Source organism: Corvus hawaiiensis, chromosome 4 (genome assembly GCF_020740725.1).
Source record: "Corvus hawaiiensis isolate bCorHaw1 chromosome 4, bCorHaw1.pri.cur, whole genome shotgun sequence".
Lineage (NCBI taxonomy): Eukaryota > Metazoa > Chordata > Aves > Passeriformes > Corvidae > Corvus > Corvus hawaiiensis.
Genome location: NC_063216.1, coordinates 27,723,246 through 27,744,119, shown reverse-complemented (window position 1 = coordinate 27,744,119; position 20,874 = coordinate 27,723,246). Strand labels below are relative to the sequence as shown.

Genomic DNA, 20,874 nt, shown 5'->3' with positions numbered 1-20,874 from the left:
GCTGGGTTGATACCTTCTGTCAGGTTTTACAAGAGATCTGGAAGAGGCCCTGTTTTGTCAGGGTGTTTTTTTTAAGGTCATCTTAAATAACTGTATGCTTACTAAAATTTTGGAGACTGATCTTTGCACTTCTTAAAGTGGCATAAAAGCTTTCTATTGCTTCTAACTGGAAAAGAGAGAACTGGCAGCTTTACAAGAAAGAGAGAGGGAGAGGCAAGGGGGTAAGCCCTTTTTGTAAAAGCTTAGTGGTATTCATAAAATATACATTTTCCTCACTAGGCTGGAAAACTAGACCCCCACTTGGTCCTCGACCAGCTTCGCTGTAATGGAGTGCTGGAGGGAATCCGTATTTGTCGTCAAGGTTTCCCCAACAGAGTTGTATTCCAGGAATTCAGACAAAGGTGAGCCCTAGATAAGAATCTGAAGTAGTCTTTAGCCTGGCAAAGTTAAGACACAAGTACAAAAATGGAAGTCTTTCATTGCAACTAGATTGCAAATTTTTCAAAGACAACACATCTGTACCTTGGTATTCCCTGGCACAAAGCCTCCCAAAAGCATCTTGGATTTCTTCAGTAAGGGTATAGTTAAGGTGAGGCATAGAGGACCCTGTCCAAGACTGCTGCTTCATACTCTATTGTCTAGAGGTGCAGTGTTTTTTGAAAAACTGTTGAGCTCATAATAGGAATGCGTACTGGTTTCTTTTGTTTTGTTGTTTTCAAATACACTTATGTGACTAGTCTGATGCTTTCTCGTTTTCAGATATGAAATCTTAACTCCAAATGCAATTCCCAAAGGATTTATGGACGGAAAGCAGGCTTGCGTGCTGATGGTAAAACATCCCAGAAACTCTACTTGAATAGAGTAAACTTTATGGGTGTGGTTTAAAAGTTGGAGTTGTGCATGCTAAATATAACTTGTACTCACAGACCAAAATTCCAAAGTCAAAATGTTTTGTCTGAGAGAAGGGTGCAAAAAGCTTCCTCTTGGCTTCATGGATGGAGGCTTTTGTCTAGCATGAGATTCAATAATCCTAGGCAAAGAGGATCTTTGTTTCCACAGATGCATACACTTTCAGATGCCAGCAGTATTCATAGAATCAAAATGCTTAGAAGCATTAAAGCACATGCTTAAAGTATGGGCTTCAGTAAACTTTCTGTAATGGCCTGCTGTTGACAAATGCTTTCAGCAAAGGCTCCAATTAGTTTCTGTAGAATTGCCTGCTTCAAAGGAAAAGCATTGGCTCTAGCTTGATGACTAGGCTTGAATTGAGCTTGGCTATAAGGGATTCCCTTTCTTCTGTCTTATGGGAGTATAGCTGATTCTTCTTAACTAGTATAAGCACTGGCAGCAAATCCTTGGAAGGAAGTTTGGGCTGGGGTGTCTTATTTTGACAATAGGATAGGACTGGGAAAAAGTAAATAGGAAGGATCAACAGATGTTTCTTCAAGGAAAGGAAGAGAGCTCTCAAGACTAGGCATGCATTCCTCACAGCATCCTTGTATTCTGAGTGCTTGATGTGATACTGTATTAGATGATGCTTTCTGTTATATTTTCTGTCTCTGGTTACCTCAATTTGATGCTGTGCTTGGCTGAGCTCCAGCTCCTCTAATTGAGATAGGCCAGGACTTTATTGGGAGTTAGCAGCTTTGGTTGGCCTGAGTGGCTCGTTGTAGAGAAGGGCTGTCTTAGAGCCACAAGCCACAAATATGCTTTGTGATGTTTCAAGTGAAGAATTCTTTGTAGGACACGAATTCTTCTCTCTCTCTTTTTAGATCAAAGCATTGGAGCTGGATTCCAACCTTTACAGAATTGGACAGAGTAAAGTGTTTTTCAGAGCTGGAGTCCTTGCTCATCTTGAAGAAGAGAGAGACCTGAAGATCACAGATGTTATTATTGGATTCCAAGCATGTTGCAGAGGCTACCTGGCCAGGAAGTAAGTGCCATAATTTTTAAAGTACATCATAAACATGTATTTCTCCCATTCAGGTACAAGTTTATCTTCAAAAAAGAGAAATTATTATGTCTAGAAATTGCCTTTTTGTCAGAAAGGTCATGATTTATTTATTGTATGATCTTGTAGGGTTTTCTCATCTCCATAAAGCCAGACTTTTGGCACCTGCAGGAATCTCTGAGTGCTGTATCACAGAAACAACCTGAGCAGTAAAGTCTGTTCCTCTCTATAAGAATGCTGTGCAGCAGATCAGGTTTTTGACAGAAGTGCTGTGAAGGTGCAAATGGAAAAGTCTTAGTACAGTACTGATGCAGGAGGTGTAGGGTTTCCCTTAAGCTGTTAGGTAGGGCTGCAAATGGTACAGTTCTAAGAACAAAAGTAGTACCTGTCAGTTTGGTGGGAAAACACACCTCTGTTTCAGATCTCCCTTGTTGGAAGTGAAGATAGTAAAGCTTTTCAGATTAGAGGACGTGAGGGAAAATTTTTTTTTAATAGGAAATTGGATTAAGGAGAGAATAGCCACTCTTACGTGAGCAGAAGAAAACTGAAAATCAAGAGAAAGTTCACTGGAAATTGTGCTGGTTTTTTGGGAGGGAACCTTCTAAAGGAGCAACACAGAAGTATCTAAGAAAGGGCTTGATGGTGTGAATTGTATGCTGCTCTAGATTCCTTTGTCTTACCTCCACTTGCTTTGCAGAGCCTTTGCCAAGCGCCAGCAGCAGCTGACAGCTATGAAAGTGCTTCAGAGAAACTGTGCTGCCTATTTGAAACTGCGGAACTGGCAGTGGTGGAGGTTGTTCACCAAGGTAATATTTTTTCCCCTTGCAATTTTGACAGTTTGGTTGCAATTTCAGCTTCTCAGGTTGAACCAGAGCACAAAAATCACTCCCTTTGCAATTGGGTTGGCTTGCAACGGCACCTTGTTTTGTTTAGGCAGAGAATGTCTGAGAATGTCTAATAGTGTGTTTTATAGCTGAAATATGACTGCATAAACCAGATACAAAGCTACATCCAAGTAATACTGTGGAAAACCAGTAGCCATATCTTAATGTTTTATGCCTAAGAGGATCACTTGCTTTGGTGGTATGGTACTTCAGTGAGTCACTTGCAGTGTGGATCAATTTAACTAAGCAAAAATTATTATTGCAGGGGTGGTTTGCCATCTCTTTGTCCAGAGTTGTAAGAGCAAAAGAAAAACAGTGGGGTCTGATCTTGCTGTTATAATTGTATATATTTCACTTTTATAAAGGCAATGAACACACAAAGAGAAGGTCTTTTTTCTAAATGCATGGGATTTCTTGCTTTTTGAGAGTAGAGTTTACACTTTTTCCTATGAAATTACTTCTAAGAGATTTTGATGGGGGAAGCACAGAGATGAATGGTGTTCGTTTCTTCATAGAGTAATAGAGTAGTATGGGTTGGAAAGGACCTTTAAACATCATCTAACCTAATCCCCCTGCAGTGAACAGAGACATCTTCAACTAGATTAGTTTGCTTAGAGCCCCATCCAACCTGACCTTGCATGTTTTCAGGGATCAGGCATCTGTCCACCACCTCTCTGGAAAACCTGTTCTAGTGTTTCACCACCTCATTGTAAAAAACTTCTTCCTTATATCTAGTCTGAATCCACCCTGTGTTAGCTTAAAACCATTACCCCTTGTTTTGTCACAACAAGTTTGTCAAACTTGTTAGCCTTCCTAACAAGTTTGGCCCCCTCTATTTTGTGAATCCTCTTTTAGGTACTGACAGATGCTCTGAGCTCTCCCTGGACCCTTCTCTACTCCAGGCTGAGCAGCCCCAACTCTCTCATCTTGTCTTCATAGCAGAGGTGCTCCAGCCCGCGGATTGTTTTTGTGACCCTGTGGACCCACTCAAGTCCATATCTTTCCTGGGCTGAGGACCCCAGACCTGGATGCAACACTCCAGGTGGGGTCTCACCAGAGCAGAGGGGCATAATCCCCTTCTTAAACACTCCACCCATCAAATCCGTATCTCTTCAGCTTAGAGATAAACATCTTGTGGGGTACCATGCCACAGGTCTTACAGAAGTCCGCCTATATGACACTGACTTACCTGTGAATTTCCTCATTGAATGGCAACTTTTTTATTCTCTTGCTATTACTACTTAACCCTTGAGGGTCTGGAATTTACTGAACCCTTTCCTGATGCATCTCATCCTGGAGGAGAATAAATGGATTGGCAGAAAGTGTGCTATTGGCAGAGCAGGTGATATCGAGTCCTGTGTGATTCTCCCAGTGTTCACAACAAAACAGTTGGTCAGTCAGATATGACACTATCTGAAATGTTGTTTTATTCAATGCTTATCTTAAGTACAAGAGCGCTTCTTCATGTTTTCATTTTTCCTTACATCTCATTCCCTTGGTTTCTCTTTCAGGTGAAGCCCCTTCTGCAAGTAAGCAGGCAGGAGGAGGAGATGATGGCCAAGGAAGAAGAACTAATCAAGGTCAAGGAGAAGCAGCTGGCTGCAGAAAATAGACTGAGTGAGATGGAGACCTTCCAGGCCCAGGTGAGTTTGCAAACCTGATGTGTAAAAGTTGTTCTCTCTCCACCTGTCCAGCTGCTTGAGAGCACCTCCTTTGCTTTCTTGGTCTGATGGACAAGCTGTAGGATTCCAACTTGGTGGAACATGACTTGGCTGCCTCTTGTTCACTTTCCTTTTCCCTTTTTCCCAGCTCAGTTCCTGCAGCAGGTCTTTTTGTACAGTGACTACCTGTTGCCCTTCTGTAGCCATTATATGAAGAAAAACCTCCTTTGGCTGAGTGTTATAGCAAGCTGATTGAATTCAGTCTTGGCATTAATGGAATCCTTTTTGTTTGGAACACAGAAGGTGGGAGCAGGGTTGTTTTCCATAGGGCTGGTAATTATTTGTTACTTATGTAAAGGGAAATAGACAATATCTGTATTTCAAATTGAGTGAATGATTTGTAGTTGCAGCACCTGATTTGTGAAGGAGAACACACACTTAAAAGTGTGTTTTGATATTTAGCTTTTTATTAACAGCACGGGACTGCTGCAATGTTTAAAACTAACTGTGGAACAGAGGAGCACAGAACTTCACTTGACACTCATTGCTAAGTGCTTTGGTAAATTGGAGTTTGTCTTATTTCTGGCTTTGTATCCAATGTAGCTAATGGCAGAGAAGATGCAGCTGCAGGAACAGTTGCAAGCAGAAACCGAACTGTGTGCTGAAGCTGAGGAGATAAGAGCTCGCCTGACAGCCAAGAAACAAGAGCTGGAGGAGATATGTCATGACCTGGAAGCAAGGGTGGAGGAAGAGGAAGAACGGTGTCAACATCTTCAGGCTGAAAAGAAGAAAATGCAGCAGAATATCCAGGTAATGCCTTAGGAATGCTGCCTCTTGTCAGTAAAGAGAATAGTAAGGGTTAGAGTGGTTATTTTGCCTCAGCTTGGAGGGAAATGAAAGAGAGAAGCAGCGGGGGGGCGGGGGAAGAAGCATGGGAAAATCCATCTGTGGAAACAGCAATAGAACACAGCAGTTCTGGTGCTGAGCCTGAGGCGTTCGGTCAGTCATCTGGAACGAGCTGGTCCATTCTTGAAGGTAAGGTGATGGCCCCTTCTCAATAAGAGAAGTCTTTGCTTTGTTTTAGGAATGGTAGTGTTCTTTGCAAAATAGCGTTGTTTGCTAGAAAATTTGTTGGTTGGTGTGCAGTATGTTGCATAAGTCATGACAGAGATGTCACTCTAGGACCTACTGATAATACCTTGGAAGGAAGGGTGAAGAAACCTTCCATTCTAGTATTGCTACTGTGCTGGTCCATGGATTGGTGAGCAGCACTGAAAAATACCTTACTTTTCTACTGTGAAGGAACTGGAGGAGCAGCTTGAGGAAGAGGAAAGCGCAAGGCAGAAGCTGCAGCTAGAAAAAGTGACCACAGAGGCCAAATTGAAGAAATTGGAAGAAGATGTGCTGGTTCTGGAAGATCAGAATCTCAAATTGGCTAAGGTAAGACTCCTGCATCATCTTCCACAAGCTAAAGATACACAGGTATTTCTCTTGGAGAAAACCACCACAAGCTGACCTTTTCCCTATTACAGGGAAACTTACTAATTAATTCAGTCTTGTCTTTGAGAATTGACCTGAATTCTTGAAAGTAACTGCCTGCCTGTATTCTCAACAGTCAGTATTGTGTGATATTTAAATAACCTTCACTAAATAATGATCCATGAGCAAACATTTTCTGATACACTGTTACACCAAACAGTATCAAGTTATTTTATAAACAGACTTGCCTTTCAGTTTTGAAAGGGCCATCATATACAAATTTTTAATTTAATTCCAAATTAAAATTTATTTGAATCTGTTTGTGGTCCTGAAAGGATTTCTTTCTTTCTGAGTTTCCTCGTAGCAGGAGTAGATACTCATGACATTGACACTTCTAAGCAGTCAGCTCTGGAAAAATACCCTGTAATTCCAGCAACTCTATTGACATTGCCTTCTCAATTCTGCAGGAGAAGAAACTTTTGGAAGATAGAATGTCTGAATTTACAACAAACCTGACAGAGGAAGAGGAAAAATCTAAGAGTTTAGCCAAACTGAAGAATAAGCATGAGGCCATGATCACAGACCTTGAAGGTAGTTTTGGTTTTTGTTGTCCTTAAAAGATAGATCCTGTAAAGACCTTGCCTAATTAGTCTTAGGTGGTTTATTGTTAAAATTTGTTGAACTTCAGTTTCATTTCTGAAAGAGTTTTAGTCGTCCTGAGTTTCTGAAGGGTTAAAAATTAGTCTATAGTGTGTAAGCTATTGATTGGTTTGATAGAGCTGTGCACTGGCTGGCTGAAGGTTATGTGCCTTGTCAGCTGAGCCCTTGATCTAAATAATTCTCTCCAAAGCAGCAGGCCAATGGAGAAGAGAGGCTGGTTCTCTTTCTTCTCCTGCTGTGGAAGTGTCTCCACTTTTCTACTTCCAGCAGCATCAGTCTGTCGGGGTTAGTGCTGTTTCTGATAGCCTGTTTGCACAAGTTCTTCAGAGTTCTAGAAGGATGTTGTTCTTCTGGAGGCTGCCTGTTCAGTTTCAGTAAAGGGAGAGCAGACCTTGCATTTAGCATCACTAAATGGTGCTTATGCCTGCATGGTATGAGACTGGCATTGTGTTTGCATTGTTACAGCAAAAGTGGGGAAGGAGGTTTGGCTGTAGGGTGATGGGAAGGGAAAATGTCCAGATATATTTTGAGGTCAAAAATATGGGGGTAGTTGCCTATATAGGTCCTGACAAAATAATGCAGTGCAGCTACAGTTTGGACAGTTCTCTTATCAGGAAAGAAGGTACTGCTTAAATAGATGTATTTTCCTGTGCTTGTACACTGATCTTTGAATGTGTCATCTGTGTAACTGAACGTGTCCCCATCTCCATTAGAGCGCCTGCGACGCGAGGAGAAGCAGAGGCAAGAGTTGGAAAAGACTCGTCGGAAGCTTGAAGGGGACTCCAGTGATCTGCATGACCAGATTGCTGAGCTGCAGGCTCAGATTGCAGAACTCAAAATGCAGCTGGCCAAGAAGGAAGAGGAGCTGCAGGCAGCCTTAGCTAGGTGAGAACCTGACCTGTGGGGTTCAGGGACCACCTGGTTGGGAAGTATTTCTTGTCTTGTGTCACCTGGAATAGGGACTAAATGCAATCTGTGGATGTTGTATTTTAGCCTGTGGGCTGTTAAAGATCCATGTCCTTAGCATTAGAGTTCTTTACCTGCTGCTCACTCCCACATTCTCTGTACACAACTAGACTATGGATGCAATAGTCAATGCATGCATTTGACTGAAGTAGCAATCATTAAGCTAGGGTTAAAAAGTAGTGGCAACACACTGTCCCTCTGGTAGTTGCTGTATTCATCTACTCTGTAAAGTGTCCAGTTTCCAATGTAAAATGGTGCTTTCTCTTCTGCTTTCTTCTGTTGTCAGTCTCTCTCTGTCCCCTTCTTTAAGGTGAGTAATCGTGCTGTCTCAAGTATTGGGAGATAGAGCTTAGAATTTTTAGATCATGTGTGGGTCAAAGTCTGAATATAACGTTGTAGAGCTGACCAATACCAGCTTTTCTTGATGATTCTTAGTAGGACAGGTTGTTTTAATTTGTGTATGGTTTAAGTCTGGCTCTGACCAGAACCTTATGTTGAACAGAGTGGAAGAAGAGGCAGCTCAGAAGAACATGGCCCTGAAGAAGATCAGAGAACTTGAATCCCAGATCACTGAGCTGCAGGAAGACCTGGAATCGGAGAGAGCCTTCAGGAATAAAGCTGAAAAACAGAAGCGGGATCTGGGAGAAGAGCTGGAAGCATTGAAAACAGAGCTTGAAGACACACTAGATTCTACAGCTGCTCAGCAGGAGCTGAGGTAACTCCAACATGGAGCTGTGTTGTCTTTATTTGGTTTTGGCTTTGGCTGTTTCTAATAATTCTGCTGCATTCATTCTCTTACCATAGCAAGTCTTTGCCTTTATCACTGGTTAGCAGCCTCAGTGACTACAGGAGGAGGTGGTGTGCAAGCTGCATTAGCTTGCCCTGTAGTCAAGGCTGCATTACCTCACCTGATGTCAGAAAGTTGATTTGCTCCCTAAGCAAAGTGCTAGTGCTACCCCTGAAACATCTGTACTTTCAGGCTTCTTAGGCAGAAATCATGCTGCCAGCTTGCACTTACGAAGGATGCAATGCTAAGTGCTACCTTTGAAAAGTATCTTTGTAGCCTAAACAGACCTTGGCATTTTTCTGCATTAGAGATGCTGTTGGTGGATATACACCTCTGTTTGACTCCCTCCTCGGCATCTGAATGGAATTGTGAATTTTGCAGGTCAAAGAGAGAACAAGAAGTAACGGTTTTGAAGAAGACCCTTGAAGATGAGGCAAAGACTCACGAGGCTCAAATCCAGGAGATGAGGCAGAAACATTCACAAGCTATTGAAGAGCTGGCAGAGCAGTTAGAACAAACCAAACGGGTATGTGGGACAGAAAACACAAAGTCAAAGCAGTCAACCTCCCTGAAATGACAGTGCAGAAGAGCACAAAGTGTTCATGATACTGATACATGTGTTCTTCCCTTGGTAGATCATTTTTCTCCATAAAGCATATATGAAGCTGTTTTAAATAGTGACATTCATTCTTTTTTCTCCTGCACAGCTAAGACATTCTTCTCACTGATAGCAGTTGTTGAGTTGTACAACCTTTAGATTGGAAGTCTGATGGTGCAAGACTTTTTTTCTGTATTGTTGTCTTCTCTGATTGTTAGATTGCCTCCTGCTTATCAGTAACAGGCTGTTCATATTGTTTTTTTCTGAGTAAGCAGTCTGCAACTTAACTGCTAAACATACAGCATTAGCTTGCTTGTTGGAAAAACATGTACTCACTGGATCCTGCCATATCTGAAGTCTAAGGGGCTTTGCTGCCTTTTCTTTTCCTCTTCAGGTGAAAGCAAATCTTGAAAAAGCAAAACAAGCTCTGGAAAGTGAGAAGGTTGAACTGTCCAATGAGGTGAAGGCTCTTCTGCAGGGCAAAGGGGATGCTGAGCACAAGCGGAAAAAAGTGGATGCTCAGCTCCAGGAACTGCAGGTGAAATTCACAGAAGGCGAAAGAGTGAAGACTGAACTGGCTGAGAGGGTTAACAAACTGCAGGTGAGTGGCATGGGTTTTCCTTAGCTTCAGCCCAAGCTGAAGAGAGAGAAAAGGTTGTAGGCTGGTATCTCCCCATGGCTAGTTCAAAAATGTTGTTCCTCCTGAGGATAATATTCCTACAAAAAGCAAATCCATAGTTTGCTTCCCAAGGACTATGCAAACTCCTTAACTCATTGCCAGATCAGGATATTTGGATGGATGTCACTTATTTTGAGGAGCCCTGAGAAGGTGAAACAACCAGTTGCTGTTTGAGATTTGTAAGGCTCAAGGAGTCAGAGTGTCTGTGCCCCCCTAAAGCAGGCAGTGGCTTGCACAGCACAGCTCTGCGAGCACTCGGCTGCAAGAGCACCTGGAGTGGCACACACAGACTGGTGATTGTGTAACTCCTGTGGAAGACAGGGTCTGGAAGTTTTGTCACATGGTTGATGGTGATGAGGAGTGGTTAAAGGATGATGTGGGAACTTAGGAGTTTCTCCTCTCTTCAAAGGAGCAGCAAATCCCTTAGGAAACATTGTCTTCAGCCTTCTCCTTTACGGAGGGTTGTCATTAAAAGTTGAACATTGCCAGTGTATGCACAGTCTTTTGGAGTGTGAAAACGTAATTTTGAGACTCCAGATATAATCCTGAAGCAGATAGTACAAAATAGAAGAGAGTTAGTTTAATAAAAGCTTTTACAATTGCTTACCAGGCTGTCTAAAATCTCATATAGGCCTTTAAAAAACCCCAAACCAACCAAAATCAGAAGGCTGTTGTAACAGAGGTGATCTGAAATAAACATCTCTTTTTAGCTTCTCATATTTAATTCCTGGGACTGTGGAAGTGATATATTCATTCCCTGAGTGATTATACGCATGCCTTCTTGTTGAGAGGTGCCTCAGTTTTCACTTCTAGGTCTCATAGCTGCTCACCTCTTCCTGTCTTTGTTTTTGCTGATGCATTCAATAACTGATATGCTGATCTCTCCTTCAGGTCGAGTTGGACAATGTCACAGGTCTTCTGAACCAGTCTGACAGTAAATCAATCAAATTAGCAAAGGATTTCTCTGCTCTGGAATCACAGCTTCAGGATACACAGGTGAGAGCTTTGGAAACCAAGGCAACTGTGTGTCTGTTACAAATTGGTAATGGGAGAAATCACTCTGGATGCCATTAAGTACTGGTTATACAGCAATTCAAAGAATTTGATCTGGATTTCTTTTTTTTCTTTTTCTTTTTTTTTTTTTTTTTTTTTTTGCTGAGGGTTTCTATAGCATGGTAATGAGAGCATTTCTACAGAAACAAGCTGGTTATCTTCCTTCTGCTTCCTCAGCCCGTGGAACATATGTGACTTTCCCTGTCTTGGGTTTAGAAGTTCTGCTCTATCACCTTTCCACCTGAGAGCACTTTAGTGCTTCAACTGACTGGAATGCTTGTTTGAAGTTCTTGTTTGAGATCTTCATAGTCAAGTGTTTAACAGGGTTTTTTTATGTGTGTGATTTCCAGTAAGTTTGTAAAGTTAAACAGAAAGTTTTATTTCCCAGTGGATGTTGGGGAAGTGATAGATTCAAATAATTTTGTATTTTTTCAGGAAATAAATCATCCTTAGACTTACACTTTGGGATAAACAAGCATTTACAGTTAGAATATGACTCTTAAGGTCGAGCATGGAGTGCTAAAAGGGTTGGAAGGGAAAGAAAGAGCACATCAATAATAAATAGCCTTGAACAGTCATTGATGTTCTGTCTACTTACTGCTCCTTAAAAAACAGACTCAAAGGCAGGGCACAATAGAAAAATTCTGCACTAGTTTGAAGATTGATTAATCTTTACAGATCCTTCAGCTCAAGCACTGGCAGTGTAAGTCAGTCAATGCTGTTGTGCCCTAAGCTGGTGAGTGACCAGTTCTGCTGAGACCAGTGTTGTTTTTAACCATGCTGGAGCACTTGGGCCTGTTGTCTGTTCCTTTGGTGCTGGAATAGGAGAGAGACACATAGCAGAGTACAGTCATACTGTTGTTGGGAAAGGTCTGAATACTTTGTGTGCTACTTGGAGGACTTGAAAAAGGACTGTGGAGAGGCTTGTGTGGCAAGGAGTGTACTTCAGCGATTAGAGCATAGGAGAGAATAGGACCCTTTCTGAATATTTTGTTTCTATACTGACTCATCGAAAGACAGTTATTTAAATTCTGTCTTCGGTTGTCTTATCTGTGAAATTAGTTGCATACTTAAGCTCAACTTTAGAAGCATTCCTTCTGGAGAGAGTGGGTAAGGACTGTGAGCCTTTAAATCCAAGGAGCAGTGCTGAATTCCACTGGGGTGTTTGCTTTGTAGGAGCTGCTGCAGGAGGAGACTCGCCTCAAACTGAGCCTCAGCACTAAGCTGAAGCAAATGGAGGATGAGAAGAATGCTTTCAAGGAACAACTGGAAGAAGAGGAGGAGGCAAAGAGAAACCTGGAGAAACAGATCTCTATTCTTCAGCAACAGGTACAGAGTCTGCATCCCGTAAACCAGTGACTTTTGAGAGGAAGCATAAGTACAGGTCTGTCTTGTGGAACGTAAAATTTAAATGCTGAATTGACTTCTAGTAACGCAACCTTTCCTGGGCAAGGGTGATGTTGCTGATTTGGGTGAGAGAAGAAATGAAGAGGTCTCTGATGATAATCATATGAACTGCTTTTAGATTTCTGTCCAGGAATTCCTTTGGGAATTTAGTCATGCAGTATTATCTGAGCAGGGAGTAGTACCTTCAGAAATGAGCAGACTTTCTTACTTGAAAGTCCTACATTTTTGGTGCCGGTAAATTGCACAGAACATTTCCTGTGGCTTCATGTGCAATCTTGGTTCTTTAGGCAATAGATGCGAAGAAGAAGATGGATGATGGCCTGGGCTGCCTTGAGTCAGCAGAGGAAGCCAGGAAGAAGCTGCAGAAGGACTTGGAGGGCTTGAGCCAGCGATATGAAGAGAAGACAGCTGCATATGACAAGCTGGAAAAAACGAAGACCCGCCTGCAGCAAGAGCTGGATGACCTCGCTGTGGACTTGGATCATCAGCGGCAGATCGTTTCCAACCTAGAGAAGAAGCAGAAGAAGTTTGATCAGGTATGACTTCAGTCATAAGCATTCAGTAGGTACATCTTACTGATAGGTCTGCTTTAGGAACACCTAAGCAATACTGCTTGGAGAATGCATATTTGTTTCTGAACTAAGGCAGAGCACACAGAGTGGAAAAATAAGCTTTAATAGAAGTAAATTAATTTTGTTCTATGAATAGGAAGTTAAGCGATGTTCCTTTTCCCAAAGGGATAACATTTATGTCAAATCCAGGACTGAGTTTGAAGTGTTGTTTGCACATCATCTCAGAGAAGGTTGAAAATAATAGGTTGGAGGCCTAGGAAATCAGAGGTTTGTTTACTTGAGGTCAGCACAGTTGTTAGAGATGGGATGGCACGCTTCATTCTCTGAAGCTGCATTTTCTTGATTCTTCTATCCTTGGAAGAACACAATTAATAAGGCCCTGATGAAAAGGTGAATATTTACCTTGTTTAGCAAGTGATCAGCAATTTCTCAGAACACTGATGCTGTGCTCTTGTAGCTGCTGGCAGAGGAGAAGACCATCTCTGCCAAGTATGCGGAGGAACGGGACCGCGCTGAGGCAGAGGCCCGGGAGAAGGAGACCAAGGCCCTGTCCCTGGCCAGAGCCCTGGAAGAAGCCATAGAGCAGAAGGCTGAGCTGGAACGAGTCAATAAGCAGTTCCGTGCGGAGATGGAAGATCTCATGAGCTCCAAGGATGATGTTGGGAAAAGCGTAAGTATCCAGTTGAAGTGTCCCGGCGGGAAATGCCACACAGTTGATACTGTTACTTTTGTACTGCAAAAAGCCTATGCCAGTGGTAACACAGAGGAACGTTGTAGAGAGTACTGGATACGTTGTGAGTTTGTGAATGTTATGTTTGTATTACATCACTAAGTGGTAAAGATGGGCTGGAAATGACCCAAGTGAGGCAGTGGCAAACCTGAAAATTACCTGGTATTGTTGTGGTGGAGATGAAGGTGTGGTGTGAGCCTGATATGTAAAATAACAGCAATTAGCCGGGCAGTGGAAGACATTACCTCCAGTATTTCAAAAGAAGAAATGCTATGTTACTGAAGGAAAAGAATACATTTAGAGACTAAGAAGTACTTTCTTGAATTCTGTCAGAACCAGAGGTGTCCAGCTCTGATAAGTTTGCAGCAAGTCAGGACTGGGCTGACAAATGCTTTTCTCTTTCTCCCCACCACTACACACACACGGTCAGAACTAACAGTAGTTGTGGTTCAGACTGGCAGCTTGCATCAGCCATAATACAAAGGACAGATACAGCGTTCTTGATCCTGTCTGATGTGGGTGTCTGTTCTTAGCCTTTTTTTTCTGATAGGGTAGATTAAATTGTCTGTAGTCTTTGGGGAAACCTCACGTGTGGTACTCTGTTGTAGGTCCATGAGCTGGAGAAAGCTAAGCGAGCCCTGGAGCAGCAGGTGGAGGAGATGAAGACACAGCTGGAAGAGCTGGAGGATGAGCTGCAGGCCACAGAGGATGCCAAACTGCGGCTAGAAGTGAACCAACAGGCTATGAAGGCACAGTTTGACCGGGACCTGCAGGGGCGTGATGAACAGAATGAAGAGAAGAAGAAACAGCTAATCAGACAAGTAAGAATTGCTCTGTAAATCCTCAGTGCATTCTGTACACAAAGGCACTTGTGTCCAAAGATGGTCAGACAGACAGTGCCAGTCCAGAGATTGTTAATGTTAATACTCCAGGCAGTATTGCAGAGCTCTGAGAGACTTCCTCCCTTGTGTGATCGTTCCAATAGCCTTTGTCTATCAAAGGAACCCGTGGGGCTTTATTAGTGAGGAATGTTAGCCCCATCCCCCTGCCAGGGAGAACGAAGACAAGTCACATGCTTGCACTTATGTAGCCTTTGAAAGGGGAATGTGAAAAGTGGGTGCTGGGAAATGAAGGAGCTGAAATGCTGATGCCTCTGCTCCTCCACACAGGTTCGGGAGATGGAGGCGGAACTGGAGGATGAACGAAAACAGCGCTCCATGGCTGTGGCTGCCAGGAAGAAGCTCGAGATGGACCTGAAGGATTTGGAAAGCCATATAGACACTGCTAACAAGAACCGTGAAGAAGCCATCAAGCAGCTGCGCAAACTGCAGGTGAAACATTGCAGCTGTTTCAGCTGTCAGGGCAGAGCTTTAACCCGGGGAAACGGGATGCAAGATTCCACCTCACCAGAACAATGCATCAGTGTCACAAGAGCAGCAGAACCTTGCAGGAGTTCACTGGGAAAGATTTTTTGGTGTTTCGAACATTCTTCTAATCACAATCTGCCTGCTTAGCTTCCCAGGAGACAAGCTGTAGGCAAAGTCCACTCTAGTGCTTGTCTCAGGTCCGTGTTTTTGGAAAGGATTACAGAGCTGCAAAACTAGAGGACCTTAAATAATATTTAGGCCTGCTCCTGCCCCAAGATGGCTCTGTTGTGCTTTTTTAATTCCTGCAAACAGTTGTCTGACCTGTTCTTAGAAAAAACTAAATCCTCCCTAGACTGTTCATTCCATTGCTTCACTAGAAAGCTTCCTATACCTTCCCTTCCCCTCTCCATTTATCTGACAAAACCTCCCTTCTGCAAATAAGCAATCCTGTTTGCTTCCATTGATACTTATTCATGTTATTCGTGAAATACAAAAAGGATGATTCCTTCTGTTTTTACAGCAACTTTTGTGGTTGCTGAAGAATAATGAATCCCTGTTTCTGTTTTCCATCCATGTTTCCCAAAAGACAAACCAACCACATTTCTTAATATGAATGCTCCGAAGTACACCCCTTTCTGTTCTCCCTTTTCAGGCACAAATGAAGGATTACATGCGGGAACTGGAGGACACACGTACTTCCAGAGAAGAGATCTTGGCACAGGCCAAAGAAAATGAGAAGAAGCTGAAAAGCATGGAGGCAGAGATGATCCAATTGCAGGAGGTAATGGAATATGCATGCAAGTCAAGGGTTGGTTTGTTTTCTTTGGCCAAGAACTATATGCAGCAATCTAAGCTGGAGTGTTTTGTTCTTTTCTTTTGTACTTTTTGCTCTGCTCAAATATGAGGTCTGGTTAAAAGTGCAGAATTTGGCCCTTTTCTGACAGCTGTGACAGGCGTGTGCAAAGCAAAGGAAGATGTGGGGTGGACAGGGAGCAGGCCATGTAGTATAATTAGCTCTGGATCATGCTAGAGACCATACCAGCCATTACCAGTAACTCCTTTTTCCTATGCTGCATTAATTGGTAGCTTCCTATTGGATCACTGTCCGTCTCGTTTTCATTCCAGGAGCTTGCAGCTGCTGAGCGTGCCAAGCGCCAGGCCCAGCAAGAGAGGGATGAGCTGGCTGATGAGATTGCCAACAACAGTGGTAAAGGGTGAGTAATGTTCCCCATTGAGGGAGGAGGAGCTGCTTTGAGAAAACACTTCTTGGCCTGTTACTTTTCTGTAGACTGCAGCACACACTGTATCCCCTCTGGTCTTGAAAGACTGAGCTAATTTTGTGTACGAGAGGTGAGTTTTCCCAAGGCGTCGATGCCATCAGTGCTGCTTTAATGCTTTCATGACTCTGTGTCCTGTAGAGCACTGGCCATGGAGGAGAAGAGGCGCCTGGAGGCACGGATAGCTCAGCTGGAGGAGGAGTTAGAAGAAGAACAGGGCAACACAGAGATAATCAATGACCGGCTCAAGAAGGCAAATCTTCAGGTACCTGTTCAGGCTGCATGGCCCATGAGGTTCTCTGCTCTGTGTGAATGGTCAAACTGTGCTCTGAGTAATGCCAGCAGCTGCCCTGGGCACAGTGCAGGCCCTCAGAAAGCCATAGGTGTGAGCAAGATGAAACAGCTGGATACCATGGTACAGAAAATAGCAGCCAAAATTGGTGTTAACTCACTGGCTTTGACCATTTAAAATCATTGGGTAGCTGGAACAATCTCCCAAGTTTATTTTAAACCAAACCAACCCCTCCCAGTCCCTTTTTTCTGTATTAAGGGATATTGAGAAAGATGATCTGTGGCATGCTGCTCCAACTTGACATGCTGAACAGTGCCACAATGTGTTTGGAAAGTTATTTTTCTGCCAGTTGTATGCTGTTTCAAATGGACTGAACATACGAAATTTGTTAGGCTGCTATAGAAACCACGATCTTAATCTGCCTGTTGTCTGCCATATTTTGTCTACCCAACTTTGAGAGTCAAGCATGTTGTTTTCTTAGTGCTCCAAAGCCAAGGAGCTGGGCTGATGGTTTTCCAAAGGGCTCATTCATTCTGATGGATGAGAGTGTAGTTCTTTACTTGGTTGACTATCAGCCAGAGCCCTGGCTTGGAGGTGGACAAGTTCTTGCCCTTTTACATCTGATAGTATTTTTAAGCTGCTTCTTTGTAGTGGAAGTAGACGGACAGCAAATAAACAAATTAGTAAAGCACATATATTGGATCCACTTGCCTCAGGATTTTTGTAGTTCAGAGACTGATAATTGCTGTGTTAAGTGCCAGACCATGGCCTTTGCCCCAGAGGGCAGTGAATGTGATTGGCAAGTTTAGTTAGCCCTAAGAGGAGGTTGATAAACCTGTTATTCAAGGAATTACTTTGAAAATCTGGGTAAACTAAGATACTGTGAGAAGTGCCCTGCCTATAGACAGCTCCCTCTGCATTGGAGTTATTCCAAGTATTCAGCTTGCCCTCGGGGTCCTTGTTCTTTTTGAGTCTGACAAATAAATGAGCCTTTCAGGCAGGAGCACTGGCTGTGCTGAGGAGTCCTTATCTCTCTCTCCCCCTGCAGATCGATCAGATGAACGCCGACCTGAACGCTGAGCGCAGCAACGCGCAGAAGAACGAGAACGCTCGCCAGCAGATGGAGCGCCAGAACAAGGAGCTCAAGCTCAAACTGCAGGAGATGGAGAGCGCCGTCAAGTCCAAGTACAAGGCTAGCATCACGGCCTTGGAAGCAAAGATAGCACAGCTGGAAGAGCAGTTGGACATGGAGACAAAGTACGTGCTAGTAGGAACTCCGTCTGCTTTACGAGCTTCCGCCCCTTCTGGGATTTTAAGCTCTTCTTAATTCTGATTTGTTGGAGTGAGAGCTTCATCCTAGGTATACTGGGTAGTACAGAAGTAAGATCTTGGCAAAACTTCCTTTTTTTCACAGTAGAAATTTACAGCTTCTTCTGAACTTAACCACTCCTTAAACTGCAGCTGTGGTACACTTGTTGCCCCTCTGTAGCTCTCATCCGTGTGACATCAGCCTTTTGGTCATTTCTGGGAAACACTGCTTCCTACCCCCTTTTCTTCCTAAGTTAAGGAGGACTCTTGCCATCTTCCTCACTTGTAACTTGCCCAAGTCAGGTACTCTTGTTGGGGACGGGGGGAGATAAGCTGTTGTGTGAGCCTCCATGTTTGTGTCCAGGGAGCGCCAGGCTGCCAGCAAGCAGGTGCGCCGTGCCGAGAAGAAGCTGAAAGACATCTTGCTGCAGGTGGATGATGAGAGGCGTAATGCTGAGCAATTCAAAGATCAGGTGGGTACAGTGACCTGCAGTGTCTGTGAGTCTTCTGGGGAGCAGGATTTCCCTTCTGTGACCAAGGCATTCACCATCCTACGGATTTCTCTTCTTCTCTGTCACTGTAATAATTGCAAGATGAGACAGATGAAAATGCTTTTAAAGAAAAGCTAGGACCTCTCAAATCCTAGGCAGCTCCCTTTAGAAAGGGAAGAGGGGGCTTTGGAAACTCTTTTTGCTGCTCTAACTACTGTGCTGCAACTGGGGAAACACTGAGTTCTTACTATTTTCTGCCCCATACATGCTCAGGCGGACAAGGCAAACATGCGCTTGAAGCAGCTGAAGCGCCAGCTGGAGGAGGCAGAAGAGGAGGCCCAGAGAGCCAATGCATCCCGCAGGAAGCTCCAGCGGGAGCTGGAGGATGCTACCGAAACAGCGGATGCAATGAACAGAGAAGTCAGCTCCCTGAAGAGCAAACTCAGGTAAGGAGGAGCAGCCAGTCCAGCACGGGCTTTGTGCAGCTGCCCACAGCAAACCCTCAGCTCCTCCCAGAGCCTGCCCTGCCTGCTGAGTTCGGTGGGACGCTGCTGACGGGCTGTGTGTCCTTCCCTAGGCGTGGGGACCTGCCGTTCGTCGTGACACGTCGGATGGTCAGGAAGGGAACAGGAGAGTGCTCCGACGAGGAAGTGGACGGCAAGGCAGATGCTGGTGATGCCAAAGCTACTGAATAAGTCCTCCCATTTGACCCAGGTTACATGTGAGGGAGTGACCCATCTACCCTCCCTTCTTCCATTGGACTTTCAGCAAACCCTCTCCTCCTAAATTGGCTGGGGGATCTGCAGAGCAAGCCCAGGTCTATGTATCTGGAGCCATCAGGCGTCTGTGTTCCTAGTTTTCTCCTCTTTCCAGTTTCCTAATCCTCTTTGTATTTAATGCCAAAGAGTCAGGGCTCTGAAATTTGACCAGCAGTTTGGCCACTGCAAAGGCCTGTAGAACCTGTCTGTGCCATGTCTGCTGGTAAATCCTTACACAGTTTGGAGGGAGTGGGGTTAGGGAAAGATTATTTTTGCTGTAAATCTCCTTTTGTCTTCAATTCTAGCTGCAGGGAAGCTTCTTCCTGTATTCTTTCCCCTCCCTCTTTGTTTGCTTTCGGCAATCATGTTCAGTGACCTCAGACTTCTGCCTCTTTTAATCTGCCCACCCATGTGGTTTGGGAGCAGTTTCAGGAAAAACGGTGTGCTTTGGCCATGGCAATTTGCCCTTTCTTCTTTCATGTGTTTCCAGGGAGGGCTGAAGAGGAAACTCCTCTTGGGACCTGTTACCTGGAGGATTTGCCAAAGTTGTCTCCTTTATTTTCACCCCCCCATGTCTCTTTTTTCCCATTTTTTTCTTTTTTTCTCCCTTCTTTTTCCTGTCTGGACAGATCTCTGAAGTGCAATGATGTCCTGTTAGTGTCTCTGCCTCTGAGCGGTTTCATCTAAGGTAGTGTGGACCAGTAGTTAACGACAGGCTGGGGGAGCAGAGCAATGTCCTTGTGCTTGTCCGAGAATCTCTGGGGGACCAAATATATTTAATGGTAATAGACAGAATCTAGAGGAATTTAATAGAGTAGTGGGCAGAGGGTGGGGATAAGGGGAGGGAAGTTCCTCTTATTTACATGTCCAAGCCTCTTGCACCTGCTCTGTAACCAGGGGTTGGGATTAGTTATTGTGCACCATTGACTAAGAGTATATTAAAAACCCTTTAATCTGCACAGATATATGTAAGGCCTTTGTATTTCTTGTAATAAGTAATTAAGAAAAAAAATAAAGGTCTTTATCACTGCCTTTCTCTCGGGACCATGGTTATATATAGATAGTCTTTACTTTTCTACACCGTACACTGGTTGCTGGATTTACCTGTATTCTTAACCGTATTGTATATGCTGCATTTAGACCTACTTATGAGCAAAGTAAAATTTAAATATGAAGCACCATACTGTATGCCTGAAGCGCCCTAATGCAGAGCCTCCTGTCCCAATTGCTGTCACAGAAGAATTAAATTTTTTTTTTATATAATAAAAGTGCCTTAGCATGTGCCTCAGCTGTGTGTCACCACTACAGTCAGTAATGGTTTACTGGTGCTCCACTGATGTTACCAATAAAGATTATCCATGTGCTGCAGTCGTGAGTGTGTGTTGCCCTTCCCTCGGTGCAGTGAAGACCCTGCGCGGCTGGAAACTCTGCTTTTTGTTACATTTTTGCCAGAAATTGAATAAGAAACTTGTGCCCATATTCTGGTCTTTCTGGCCCCTTGCAGTGCCCCAAGTGCATTCTGGTCCTACAGCCAGGGCATGAGAAGCTGCAGTGCAAGCCCAGCAGCTCCGAACCCCGAGCCCATCCCTCCCATCCCGTGCTGGCCGAGATTTAGACCTTGCTGAGAAAGTCTGAGCTGGGAGCTGCGGTCGGGGCTGGGCCGGGCCTGGGTGGCAGCGATGGGGAAGGAGGCGCTGGCGCTCACCATGAGGGGGCTGTGCTGCCAGCAGGGGCTGCTGCCAGGGCAGTGCCGGCAAACAAGGAGCGGGGAGGGTGCAGCTTACGGGAAACTCCTTCCCTGGGGAGCACGTGTGGCTGCTGCTCCCAAAGGGCGGCGTTTCTGTCTAACCAGATGTTGGGAGGGGAAAAGTCTTCTCGTTAAGAAACTCCAGTGTAAGTAGAAGTTTAAAAAGCCAAGGGGGGGTGCAGAAGGAGCAGGCACGGTTAACCATGT

The 20,874-nt window shown here is 44.1% G+C and overlaps 1 protein-coding gene across 1 annotated transcript in view; it reads left to right on the top strand.

Annotated features, from left to right (window-relative positions):
- Positions 1 to 20,288, top strand: part of MYH9 (myosin heavy chain 9) — a 69,770-nt gene extending 49,482 nt beyond the window's left edge. The window contains exons 17-41 of the mRNA XM_048300658.1: positions 280 to 401; positions 760 to 829; positions 1,773 to 1,933; positions 2,649 to 2,757; positions 4,347 to 4,478; positions 5,100 to 5,306; positions 5,799 to 5,936; positions 6,443 to 6,566; positions 7,349 to 7,520; positions 8,104 to 8,316; positions 8,770 to 8,914; positions 9,381 to 9,587; positions 10,557 to 10,661; positions 11,895 to 12,047; positions 12,413 to 12,661; positions 13,155 to 13,367; positions 14,036 to 14,248; positions 14,597 to 14,758; positions 15,447 to 15,575; positions 15,920 to 16,008; positions 16,213 to 16,336; positions 17,412 to 17,620; positions 18,036 to 18,144; positions 18,436 to 18,608; positions 18,740 to 20,288. Coding sequence (XP_048156615.1) covers positions 280 to 401; positions 760 to 829; positions 1,773 to 1,933; positions 2,649 to 2,757; positions 4,347 to 4,478; positions 5,100 to 5,306; positions 5,799 to 5,936; positions 6,443 to 6,566; positions 7,349 to 7,520; positions 8,104 to 8,316; positions 8,770 to 8,914; positions 9,381 to 9,587; positions 10,557 to 10,661; positions 11,895 to 12,047; positions 12,413 to 12,661; positions 13,155 to 13,367; positions 14,036 to 14,248; positions 14,597 to 14,758; positions 15,447 to 15,575; positions 15,920 to 16,008; positions 16,213 to 16,336; positions 17,412 to 17,620; positions 18,036 to 18,144; positions 18,436 to 18,608; positions 18,740 to 18,857 — 3,846 coding nt within the window. The 3' untranslated portion in view covers positions 18,858 to 20,288. The remainder of the gene's footprint in view (positions 1 to 279; positions 402 to 759; positions 830 to 1,772; positions 1,934 to 2,648; positions 2,758 to 4,346; positions 4,479 to 5,099; positions 5,307 to 5,798; positions 5,937 to 6,442; positions 6,567 to 7,348; positions 7,521 to 8,103; positions 8,317 to 8,769; positions 8,915 to 9,380; positions 9,588 to 10,556; positions 10,662 to 11,894; positions 12,048 to 12,412; positions 12,662 to 13,154; positions 13,368 to 14,035; positions 14,249 to 14,596; positions 14,759 to 15,446; positions 15,576 to 15,919; positions 16,009 to 16,212; positions 16,337 to 17,411; positions 17,621 to 18,035; positions 18,145 to 18,435; positions 18,609 to 18,739) is intronic.
- The last annotated feature ends 586 nt before the right edge of the window (positions 20,289 to 20,874 follow it).